The sequence below is a fragment of the Medicago sativa genome, chromosome 5, assembly GCF_051527215.1.
Source record: "Medicago sativa cultivar Bolivia chromosome 5, Bolivia_mono, whole genome shotgun sequence".
Lineage (NCBI taxonomy): Eukaryota > Viridiplantae > Streptophyta > Magnoliopsida > Fabales > Fabaceae > Medicago > Medicago sativa.
In genome coordinates, this window is record NC_140753.1 from 59,141,838 (window position 1) to 59,155,469 (window position 13,632).

Genomic DNA, 13,632 nt, shown 5'->3' on the forward strand with positions numbered 1-13,632 from the left:
ATTCTTGTGGGAAAAGACTGCACTTTGATGGTATGTTAAAAATTAAATTCTCCCTCTATTTTATTAGTTGTGTGATTTGAATATTTGACATATCAAAATTGATCATGAACAAGTTTAATTTTTGAGTAACTTGGACTTAATTCCAACGTTATATAATTAGACAATTTTATTTATTGCAGTCAAGATATATGAACCAAAAGTTCATATAAATCAGAATTTAGAGAATTGAATCTCTAAACATAATAAATTATGATATGTGTTAATTTGAAGACACATAAATTAGAAATGATAAAATGATATTTTTATCATATTTATTGATGACTGTGAATTTTGGAAAATAAAATTGATGAGCTTGAATGTTCAATTTTTATAACGAAAATTGAAATTTATAGAGTACCCAAGTCTAAGAACAAAAATTCTAATTAAGAAATTTTTGAAGAAAAGACAATCCAACTTGTCTTATTTTTTGAACTTGGGATTGTCTGGACTATATTTAGATCCTGGACCCCAAGAGAGTTGAACTCACTAGTAGACCTATGAATATGTATTCATCGGGTATGCGATAAATAACGAAACATATAGGTTTTATGACCTAAATGTTAAAGTGATCATAGAATTTAAAAGATGTCGAATTCTATGTAAATATATACCCCTTTAACTAAAGAATAGTGGGGGCACTAGTGGGGGCTCTAATGGGAGCACGACATTAGTGGGGGCAAATTAAATTTCCCTTTTAAAAATTAAGAACTAGTGGGGGCACTAAATTTGATCACATTCATGTTATCAGAAATAGTTATGAAACAGTTATGAAAACATCGTACGAGATGTTATAGAACCTCAAGGAGGTAAGAAAGCTAAAATTGCTAAAGAGTATGAACTTGGTTTATACAATGGAAGAAGATCCATTAAGCCTTAAAAAGCTATATCCTTAATGGATGCTGAATTATGGCAAGAAACAATAAACGATGAAATGGATTTTCTAGAGTCTAACAAAACATGAAACTTAGTTGACTTGTCTCATAGTTGCAAAACCAATCGGTTGTATTTGGATTTTTGAAATAAAAGGAACTAAAACCTGATGGTACGGTTGATGAATACAAGGCTTTCCTTGTAGTCAAAGGTTTTAGACAAAGAGAAAAAATATAGACTTCTTCGACATTCATTCACCAGTCACAAAAATCATATCCATAAGAGTACTAGTCCCTTTAGCCGCCATTTATAACTCGATAGTACTCCAAATGGATGTGAAAGTTGCCTTTTTATGGTGAACTAGAAGAACAAGTCTATATGGAACAACCTGAAAAATTTTGCAATTCATGGACAAGAAAACAAAGTCTGTAAGTTAGATAATTCTTTGTGAGGTCTAAAATAAACTCCTGAGGAATGGCATGAAAAATTTGACATTCTAATGTTAACGAATGAGTTCAAAGTGAATGAAAGTGACAAATGTATCTACTACAAGTATGATAAAAACATTTGCACTATCATATGTCTATATGTAGACGATCTACTCATATTTGGGTCAAACATTCCTGCCATAAATTCTGTGAAATCACTGTTGAGTAACAACTTTGATATGAAGGACCTAGGAGAAGCTGATGTAATTCTTGGCATCAAGATTACTAGATCAGATAAAGGAATTTCCTTGGATCAGTCTCATTATGTTGAGAAGATATTAAGGAAATACAACTACATTGATTGTAAACCTGCAAGCACACCTTATGATCCAAGTGTAAAACTTTTTAAGAACACTGGAGATGATGTTAGACAAACTGAATATGCGAGCATCATTGGCAGTCTCAGATATGCCACTGATTGTACTAGACCCGACATTGCCTATGTCGTGGGACTCTTATGCAGATTTACAAGTAGGCCAAGCAAGGAGCATTGGCATGCTATTGAGAGAGTCATGAGATACCTGAAAGGGACTATGACATTAGGACTGCATTATCAAAAATATCCTGCTGTACTTGAAGGGTACAGTGATGCAGATTGGAACACCTCGTCGGATGATTCCAAAGCGACCAGCGGCTATATATTTAGCATAGCTGGAGGAGCTGTTTTCTTGGAAGTCTAAGAAAGCAGACCATTCTGGCTCAGTCCACAATGGAATCTGAGATGATAGCACTAGCTACTGCTAGTGAAGAAGCAAGTTGGCTAAGATCCTTGCTAGCTGAAATCCCTTTATGGGATAAACCGTTGCCAGCTGTGTTAGTTCATTGCGATAGTACCGCGGCTATTGCAAAGATTAAGAATCGTTATTACAATGGTAAGAGACGACAGATAAGGCGAAAACACAGCACGATTAGAGAGTGTATCTCTAAATGGAGCGGTTAGAGTTGATTTTGTACGTACGAATGAAAACTTAGCTGATCCTTTGACGAAAGGACTTAATAGAGAGAAAGTCCAAGAAACATCCAGTAGGATGGGACTAATGCCTATAGCCCACGAATGATGGTAACCCGACCTATATGACTGGAGATCCCAAGATTTAGGTTCAATGGGTAAAAACAAGTCATGAAGTGGTAGAACATGCTATGAGAGAAAGAATATAGAAAGCATGATCCTGCAGCGAAAGAAGGATGAGGTAATAGTAACTCTTAATGAGATCTATACTCTATGTTGAGTGGGCTACACAGCTACAGGAGTACCCTTGATAGACTCACCTATACGAATGTGGAACTTAGGCCAGTCCTATGGAATTTCGAGGCAGAATTCCTAGAGCATTCGTTAAAACCGGGATACACGTGCAGGGCCTTAAAACGCACGGGCTTTTAGAATACACCTATGAAAAGGTTTGTGTGTGGATTCTATGTCTGAGATAGAGTTCAATGCTGTAAGCAACTCTTGTTAAATCAGAATACCTTCCACTATGCAAAGGTTCAAGTTGTTGGCGACACCTTTGTATATTAGCAGATCTTATGGAAACGTTTTACGTTATTTCTCGAAACCATTTTGAAGTCAAGTGGGGGATTGTTGGAACACTAGTTAATTCTAGTGAAGAAAATTGGAAAGAAAAACACTATGAAAAAACTAGTGTGTGGGTGTGACTTAAAAATGTCCCACATTGAAGGGTCACCCCAACTAGTAAGTGTTTATATATGGGAAAAGTGACCTCTAAGGGTGTGCCCTTGGGGTACCCAATTTTGTGAACGGGTGAACGCTTAAAAAAATTGATATATATTTTTTTGTCACTTTAAAATGTTAAATTAATTAATTAATTTTTCATTATACGAAAGCGTTACGCGTAACAAATTGATGTGTTACATTCCGACCCGATCCAAACCCGTATCCAGAAGCTTCCGGATATTTCCAATTAAGAAAACACGTTTGCTTGAGGATTAAGCAAACTTAATCCCCAAGTCACACGTAAAACGCGTTTGCTTAAGGATTAAGCAAACTTAATCCCCAAGTAACTCTGCCTATAAAAGGAGAGCTCGCCCCACTCATTCTTCACACCAAAATCTCACAGTTGATGCTTCCTGTGCGGTTTTCTCTCTTCTCCCTTTCGATTTTAACAAATCGTTCTTCTTCTTCTACTCCTTTCTGTCCCTTCGGTATTAAGAGTGTTCTTAAGACCATAGTCCCTTGGTCTTAGGTTCATATTCCCTTCGATAATATATGATCTTAACAGTATATATATATTATTTTAAAGAGAAATGGTGGTATCACCATATTTGAGTGGTCGTAGTGCCATATTCATGTTTTGGAGAAGTTAGAATGGTGGTAACACCATATTTGAGTGGTCTCAGCACCATAATAAAATGGTAATAATACCATATTAATTTGAACGGTTTCGAATAGAGCGGTTACGTACCGTATCGAGTGGCTTCGATCAAACGATTGAGCCATATTTTGAGGGTGTAATTCTCGAACGATTTATCTACAGTGCAGTAGTTAATCGAACAGTTGTAGCTGGGCTTGTTTTATCCTGGAGGCGGCGTGGTTGATAGTCTACCTTGCACAACTTTGGGTAGTGCCACGAAACGTCTTAAAGAGAGCGACCTGGTCGTGACTCAACCTAGTAACAACTTCGGTAGATGATAGAATTTTGGAAATTCAAATTTAACAGTTTGGAAATCCAAAAAACAACAGTTTCTAGAGGTAAAAACCCATGAAGGAAGGAGAAAGTATATCTGGAGGAAAGACAATATAAACAAAACATCAATAGGTATAATAGTGTAATTAAAATTCAATATAAACAAAAATATGCACATGATACATATTTATTATTTCTTAATCTATAATCTATAATATATATAAAGAAAACAACCCCTTTCAACTCTTTTGGGATGACTCTTCCTCTTTCCAAAAATGCCTCCAATTTTCAATACAAATAACACATGTAACAAATAGATAAGAATAAATTTAAATATTAAAATAAAAGTGTAACAAACACAAATGTCCGATTTTTTACTTTATCATTTAAAATATATAATAAACTAGATGAATGTATCTACACTTCCTTTTTCATAATCCCAATTATACCCTTAAACAATAACTTTTTCTATAATAAAGATTGTTGTTGGTGTCATTTTTTTTAGGCCAAGAGTAAAATGACATAAAAAAAATAGTTTCCAACTAAGTTAGAACCATATTCTTATTTGTTGTCAATTGCTCATATATATTATTAAAAAGGGGGAAAATTACATAAAAACTGGGGGACATAAAACCTGACACAGTTAACAACCCTAACGGGAAAAATCGAAACAAAAAAATAAAAAAGATCCACAAACTGGATCCAACCCTAAAAAAGTCTAACAATAAAGCGCGGGTCTAAAGTTGGTGAATGAAACGATCGTCAAGACGAATCGGATCACATACCATCAACTCCCTGAAATAACGACAGCAAGCATTGCGACTCTTTCGAGTCTGAACAGTCCTATATCAATCATCAAGATGGTTGGGATAAACTAAGAATGATGAATGAATCAACCGCCAACACAGATAAATTCAAGAACCAAAAGCCCCCAAGCAAGAAATATATCATTAAAACTGATCCCAAGCTTTGAAACTGGACATTGAATCTGCCTGCCAACACGGTTGCAGCTCCATCAGTCCACTACTCACCGCGACGAACCTCGACAACAGTAAGTCTCAACGGGTGCCTAGGCCACGCTCTTTCGAGCTAACAATACAAAATGAATGTGTCCAATACATCGAAGCACATTTGGATTAGTTATAAAACCAAACCAACAGTCTGAGATGGGATTGAATAAACAAACCCATCCTTTTCCAAGAGGTAGCGGATGGTGCGCCCATCATAAGCTGAACAGATCGTACCTTGCAATAATAAGTTATCTTGTTCTGTTCCAAGTCTACACAACCTTGAAAAACGTAACCAGACTCATAACAGTGGAGTGGCGACAACCCACCACCACCGCGAGGAAAACGTTCCAGAAACTACAGATCTGGGTTGAGGAACCGCAGATTGTAAGAGAACCAGAGTGGTCCGCGCGACAGAGCAAAGAAGCTCGCTGGCGGCCACTTGAAGCAGTCTCAGTCGGTGACATGGGAGCAACCGACGAGCTGCAACCTGCAACCCCACCAGACATTCCCGACCGACAACACGGCCTCCGGTAGATCTGGTGGAAGGTGGTGCGGGCGGCTACCACCAAACATTTCACCACCTAATGTCGTGGCTACATCTGAGAAGAAGGAGGCGTTGGAAGATAGAGAAGGGGAGACGCGGGTTAGTTTCAAGGGAAGGGGTGGCATTGGTTTTTTCTATCAGAGAGAGCTTTTTCTGGATAGTCGCTATGTTCCTTGTTGGTGTCATTAAAAAAATAAGAATTTAGATTATATTGTTGGTTTCATTGAAATAAAAATAATCATTATTAAAAAAAATTGAAATAAATAATCATGGTTAGTTTTATTTGTAATAATTTGAAAGCAAAAACCATTTATATTTTTGCTTTTAATCAAAATTAAAATTTCATAAAAAAACACCGTCCATAATTTTTAAACATTAGCGCAATAAAAAGAGCGGAAAGAAGGGCACGTGAGTGGCCTTCTTTTCAATAGTTTATATAAAAATACAAATATTTTCGATGATATATAAAAAACACGAGACTCATTAACGCTATCTTTTTCATTAGTGAGATATTTATTATTTGTAATATTTTAACTATGTATAATCTATCCGTTTATAATATTGAATAACAACTTGTCAAAAAAAAAAAATTGAATAACAACTATTTTAATGTTCTCTTAGAAAACAATTATTTCAATATTTTAATCATTAATGTTATATTGAAAAAAGTATGTTAAAATATTATGAGAAAAATTCAAAATATTGAATTAGAAAATTTTAAAATATCATGAATAGTTTGTTGAGATATCTATGCTACATAAAATAATTGATATTATTAAGTGGATAAGATCAAAGTAATATATGAAGTTTGTTGAGATATATATGCTAAATAAAATATTGGTTTTGAAAAAATAGTAAAATATGACTTACTTGCCCAACAAGTTTGATTAGTTGGTAACTGTTTCAATTTTTAGATAAGCTTTAGTTGTTTAATTGCCCAATAAGTGTAGAAAGCCTATAAAAGGAAGTTTGGGGTTAAACATACGTCTCACTGATATCATTGCAAATGCAGAAAAACTTTTGAGACTTTGAAATCGACAAAGCTAATCGAATCGTGACTGTCAAACAAATTTTTGATCTTGAATGGTTATTGACTATCAACAGTAGAGATTTGTTTGACAGCCACGATTCAATTAGCTTCGACGTCACGACAACACAAAACTCTACCGAAACCTCCTTCACCAAGCATCTCAAGAAACTCCATATATTTTCTAACGGTTGGATTTTGTTGTATTTTGTGCCTTGCATTATGAGTACCAATATCATTGCGATGAAGAAAAACACAGGTATTTATACTTTTTATTTTGAACAAGCCAAAATGGAATATAATATAACACAGAGTGGTTCATCTCGCACAAGGCGTGCAAAAGAGAACCACCCACCAAAAAATACAGTCAGAATTCTGATGCCATACAATAGCACACCTGAAGAAAGACAACAAACATAAGACATAAATTTTATGTTGTCTACTAAATGATCCAAAGTGTAAATCTTCTGATTAAAAATCCTGTTGTTTCTTTCCTTCCAAATAACCCAGACAATAACCATCCATATTACCGTCAGAAAAGAGTGTGTAGATCGCGGTAGCCCCGCCAAATGACCAAACTGATGGAGATGATCGCAAACGGATGCTGGGACAATAAATGAAATGCCTAGCCACTGATAAATATGATGCCACACCATACCGAAGTGATCACAACGAAAGAGGAGATGATCAGTGGTCTCGGAAGAACCGCACCCTCCTATGCAAGAAGTGTCGTTGATGGGAATGATACGCCTACGAATAAGGTTGTCCTTAGTTGGGAGTCGATTGCGAAGAAGTCGCCAAACAAATACAGAGACCTTAAGCGGAACTTGCTTATTCCACAAATCGTCAAACATACCACTCGCGGAAGGAATACTGGATGTTGTGAGATAGGTATAAGCCCCCTTAACGAAATAACCATTAATGGGGTCAAGAATCCACTGCCACCTGTCAAGAATATGTTCCTGCAAAACAACGTTATGCAATAGAGATGCACACTCCAACATTGTCTCCTCCTCCCACGCTAGAGATGCCTACGCCACTCCCAGGCACCACCACCGTTGCCCCACCCCTTACTCTCCATCTCCTGCACTATCACCAATTTATTAACCGCCAAATCGAAGAGGCGAAGAAATTGCACCCGTAAAGGCACACCCCCCAACCAATTATCTGACCAAAAGAATGTGCTACCTCCTCCACCTACAACCCCACGCACATGATCATCAAACCAACTCCCCTCTCACACCCCCACACCACGGCGAATACTAGAAATCATCCGCCACCACAAAGAGCTATCTTTCCCACCCTCCTTCAACCACCCTCCAACTTCCCCGTACCTAGCCTTTAGGACTCGATACCATAAACCCTCCTTATCAACCAACATACGCCAACACCACTTCCCTAATAAAGAAACATTAAACTCCCTCAACCTCCTCACTCCTAGTCCACCCTCATCCCTCGGGAAACAAACAGAGTCCCAATCCACCCATGAAATTTTCCTAAAATCCTCAACACCCCCCAAATTTTTTTTTTAATTAAAGATTCGATAGAAGAAATTATACCTGCGGGGGCCTTGAAGAAAGAAAGAAAGTACACCGGAAGAGATGACAGGATAAATTTCAGAAGGATCAGACGACCACCAAACGAGAGAAATTTACTTTTCCAACTCGATAATCTAGAAATAATAGAGTTCACAATCGGTTTCCAAAAGTCTAACTTCCGAGGATCCCCTTCTATAGGCAGCCCCAAATACACAAAAGGGAAATTTCCCACACGGAAATTCAACACCAATGCGGCCTCATATAACCAAGAATCTGAAACATTGACACCTGTCAGAAGGCTTTTATTGAAATTCACTTTCAAACCAGACACCTGTTCAAAAATCATCAACACAGCCCGTATGGAACGCACATTGGACCAACACTTCTCACCTATGATCAGTGTGTCATCATCGAATTGAAGGTGGGAGAGACACAGTGCACTGTCGAGTCCCACAAAATAACCATAAAACAACCCGGCCTCTATAATTGACATCATGAGAACATTGAAACCTTCAGCCGCCAACAGAAAAAGAAACAGAGACAGAGGATCACCTTGACCAAGTCCTCTCTCCATAGGGAATTCATCCGTAGGACATCCATTTACCAACACCGAAGCCGTAGCCGTTCCAATACATTCAGACATCCACTTACGCCAAAGAGTTGGGAAATTCATCTTATGCATGACCGTATCCAGATAATTTAAATCAACTGAATCATAAGCCTTTTCGAAATCAACCTTAAAGAGCAACATTTCCTTATTCAGACGACGCGCCTCATCTACCGCCTCATTGGCCACCAAAGTACCATCCAATATCTGTTTACCCTTAACAAAAGCTGACTGGGAGTCTGAGACCACACTTCCTATAACCGCACGTAGTCTATTCGCAAGAATCTTCGCGAGTACCTTATACATACACCCCACCAAAGAAATAGGTCTGAAGTCATTTAACCGCTGAGGACTATCGATCTTTGGAATGAGAGCAATACAAGTTGCATTCACACCCTTTGTTAATCTTCCATTTCGATGGAATTCTATCACAAAATGCATGAAATCATCCTTCAACTCCTGCCAAAATTGTTTAATAAAACCAAAAGTGATGCCATCCGGCCCTGGACTCTTGTAACTATCACAATCCCAAATCGCTTGCTTAACCTCTTCCAACGTAAAAGGACGAATAAAACTGCCTGACTCCCCCATAGACAACCTGCGAAAGCTTAAGTCCTCCACCCCCGGCCAAACCACAACCGAAGCTTTATAATGGGAGGAGAAGTGTCGGAAAACAGTCTCACGGATATGTGGAACCACCTCAACTTGAACACCGTTCACCTGTAACATCTGAATAGCGTTGTGGCGCCTCCTAGATGACATAACTCCATTAAAGAATTTTGTATTAGCATCACCTTCTTTTAGCCATTTCAATCTCGCCTGTTGCCAACACATGCTAGTCTGCGTCCGTGACAAGGAATGCAACGACACAGAAAGATCATGAAGCACAGACAACTCCTCCTCCAAAAGGGCGGACGTCTCCCCTTTAGTATCAAGGAACGACATCCGTTCCTTTACCTTATTGCATTTTCCTTCCAAATTCTGCGAATGTCGTTGGTGCCACTCTTTTAGATTACTTTTAATGAGTTTCAATTTTTCTTTCAAGACAAAACCGCCCCATCTTTCAATGGTGAAAGAACCCCATTTATCCCGAACAAACTGAGAATAGCCAGGAAAATCTGCCCAACATTTTAGCATACGAAGAGGTCTTGGTCCCCAATTGTCGACATCTACTGACAGCACCAAAGGGACATGGTCGGAGAGCCCCCGTTGGTTAGCCACTTGAATGCAATTCGGCCAGACAGCACACCAGTTCACAGATAACAAATACCTATCGAGCCGACTCATGGAAAGCCCGTCATCCCGATACCAAGTGAATAATCTCCCACAAATTGGCAAATCCACCAACAAACCTTCATCTATAAATCTGTTAAAAATATCTGTATCATGTTGTCTGAAACTAGAACCTCTACCCTTCCTTTCTTCCATCGACCTAACCGAGTTGAAGTCGCCACAAAGGCAAATATTAGCTTGACCATTGTTCTGAATAAAACTCAGCAGTCTATCCCACAACAATTGTTTCCCCGGTGTATCACAAGGAGCATAGACATTAGCTATAACAAAGTCCTGACCTGTCTGAATAACTCGACCACGAATCACCAAAACATGAGCAAAACTAGTAGTAGACCACACATCAACAGAATTATGATCCCACACCGTTAGAAGCCCACCAGAAGCTCCCACCGACGGTTGAAAAGAATAACCCGTTGATGTGCCCCCCATATAGACTTTACGAACGCATCATCTACGACAGACAACTTGGATTCTTGAATACATAAAACAAAAAGCTTTTTTTCAAGTACCATCTTCCGAATCTCACTACGCTTCTCAAAACCGCCTAACCCCCTCACATTATAAGAAATAATCTTCATATTGACCAACCAACACCCCAATACACACCCACCACCCGCCAACATTCAACAAGCTACGACACTACCACCTGACTCCCCTTTTGACAAAATCCTTCCAACCTCCGCTCTAAGTTCTCGCCTACCCTCCTTTGACAAGACATTAAAACTAGTCTTGTCATCCCCTTTATACTTCACACCAATCAATCCCCTATATCACGCACATCCTCAGCAATAGCCTTATTATTACCCTGTAATGACACCCAATTCTCCCAATCTTTATTAACTGAAGAAATAAAGGTATCGGAAATTGTTTTAGAACCATGAGATCTTGCAACACCATGTGATTTCTTTGAATGAGATAAAAATCTAGCTCGCTGGTCCCTTGCATGCTTTTTCAAAATTTTTAAAATATCATTTCTATCTTTTGCGGGCATCCGAGCTACTCTTTTCAAGTTTCGTAAGGAATGTCCAAAACCACCAACTTTCTTTTTCTTATTAACAGCAGATGAGTTATTTTTTGGAATACTACAAGCCTGCGTAGAAGAGCCATGAACCGGTTGAATAGATACCTGTGCCAATAAGTTAAGCTGTGATGAATTATCATTTGAATGCACAATTGCCGTAGCCTTTTCCTTCACATTTGTGTTGCCATGTTGCTGTGATAAATCATTAGTGGCTGCAATGATATCTTTGTGAGGAGCATCATGTTCATTCCAATCCCTTTGCATGTCATCCGTAGCCTTTTCCTTCATATTTGTGTTGTCATGTTGTTGTGATAAATCATTAGTGGCTGCAATGATATCTTTGTGAGGAGCATCATGTTCATTCCAATCCCTTTGTATGTCATCTAGTAGGACTTCGACATCCCCTCCTGTAGTATCTAATCCGTGTTCAACAAATTGTTTGGAACCATCATCTTTATGTGAAAAATCCATAACTTCCTCCGTTAAAAAAGCATCCTCACCAAGGTTACACCCCCATTCTTCCATCAATTTAATAAAAACTTGACAGCCATCAACCAAAACTACCGTCGTAGTATTCAACACCTCCAAAGAAGTAGCAGTAATCAGAACACGAGCAAAATCAATTCTCCCTCTATCCGACGTACATTCATCAGTCCGAACAAACTTCCCGCAATGAGAAACACAAAGTTTGAAAAAATTTGTGTTCCACGCATGAATCGGCGTTCCGTATACTCGTAACCAAGCACCACGTTCATAACATAAATCTTTTGGCGACCATTTATGCACATCAGAAAGAAACATACTAAAAAAATCTATTGCTTCATTAAATATTTTCCAGATATCATCATTATTACGGCAACGAAGAAAAAGTCTGTCACCACCCATCGGAATTACTTCAACATGAATAAAACCTGCGTCCTCAACACGTTGCTGTATTGATAAAGTTGTTTCCCCCGTTACTACCATCGCAACAATACCAGAGTTTGCCCATTCCTTATCATCTGGATCTGACCTGTACTCAAGTAAACCGTGACTATCCTTGAAAGCAAGCTTAGTAGGTTTTTGTAGCTGAAATAATTCCTCCTCAGACACCCTAGTTCCGTCCCTCATCATCAATATTCAAGACGATTGTGTCCGGTTTTTTCCCCACATTCGGCCTCCACTCTTCCACCTTCTGCAAAATCGGTGATAAACCCTCCTCCATCTTCTTCGTATTTCCTTTCAAGTTTGCTCCCTCACCATTTACATCCACCTCCACTTGTCCCACTCTCACATTTTTTTCTCCCTCCTCGCTTCTTCCCTTTCCTACAACCGCAACTACTTCCTCACCCATCCTCACACTTTTTTCTCCCTCCCCATTAGCCCGAACCAACTCCTTCTCCTCTACTACACCCTCAACCTTATTCCTAACAGGTTTAGACATAACCAACGGTTTCTTATCATTCACTGCGAACCTATCGAACCTAGCTTCTCTAGCCCAAACCCTAAGATGACCAAACCAGACATTGTTCAAAGCTTTTGATAGTTTATTTGCATTCTTAACGTTTGAAAATCTTACAAAACCATATACTTGTCCTCTTGCGTTCCGTTGTCGGGCAACGAAAACATCAGTTAGAACTCCACACACCTCAAATTGTTGTCTCAGAAGAAAAATAGGTAAGCACTCTGGGATATTAGTGAAATAATAAGATACCTTGTTGCCAATAGAAGAATTAGTTGTTCCCTGATGTGTAGAACCTGCTGCCGCACTAGCACTGCCCATCATGCCATTCATCACGTCACCATCTGCCTGTGATTGCCGTTTCCCTCCAATGCCAAAAAAGTGATCGTCAGTTGCCATTCCTTTGGAGCCTGCAGTCCCTTCCCCTCATCGTCGAATCGCTCTGAAACCCTTGACCTGCCCCGTCTTCCATCTTCCGGTTGCGTCGCTTTCCTCTTCCTTGACCTAACCACAGACCAATTTCCCCCATCCCCCCCAATTTCTGTCTCCCTAGCTGGACCCCGTTCCCCCCCCCCCCCCCCCCCCCCCCAATGTTTCTCTCATCCGGTGGATTGCTCCGGCGCGGTGGCACTAAGCTTGCCCTAGTTGCACCGCGGTCACTCTTCTCTCTGAACTCTCTCACCACTCCTCTCTCTAACTAATATTTGAGAAATTAATCAAGTACAATTGATTTTATTTAATTTTTTGACTTTTTTTTCATGTACGTCAAAGAGTTTATCTTGCATGATGTAAATTCCATAAAAATTAAGAGCATTAAATGTTTTATTTAAAGAACATTACATATATTTTGTTGAAATTTTATGATTGTTTTTTTAATGGCTAAATTGCGTATTATCCAATTTACGTTTATTGTAGGACAAAAATAAGGTTTAGTCTCCTAGATTAAAACTTTTATGTGTACCGACGTAAAAATAATTCCTTCTAAAACATCCAAGTACGGCTGATGAAAAAGCCGACCATCTGGGTGACGAAAATCTTAATCACAATTTCAAGCTTAAAAACCCTAGGCAAAATTAACCCCAATATTCTTTTTTTTAACAAGATTAACCCCA

At 38.7% G+C, this 13,632-nt stretch overlaps 1 protein-coding gene across 1 annotated transcript; it reads right to left on the minus strand.

Annotated features, from left to right (window-relative positions):
* Window positions 1–10,815: 10,815 nt before the first annotated feature.
* Window positions 10,816–12,919, minus strand: LOC146923557 (uncharacterized). Its single transcript, XM_085711736.1, has 2 exons — window positions 12,230–12,919; window positions 10,816–12,117 (listed from the first exon to the last, which is right to left on the minus strand). The coding sequence occupies exons 1-2, from the start codon at window positions 12,917–12,919 to the stop codon at window positions 10,816–10,818; spliced, it is 1,992 nt and encodes a 663-aa protein (XP_085567862.1).
* Window positions 12,920–13,632: the final 713 nt, after the last annotated feature.

What these genes read in the sequence shown, in the direction of transcription:
- LOC146923557 (XM_085711736.1), bottom strand. Translation starts at nt 12,919, where the DNA reads ATGGCAACTGACGATCACTTTTTTGGCATTGGAGGGAAACGGCAATCA. An exon ending in TGGAAGAGTGGAGGCCGAAT is followed by an intron (nt 12,118 to 12,229) that starts GTGGGGAAAAAA and finishes CTTGCTTTCAAG; the next exon opens with GATAGTCACGGTTTACTTGA.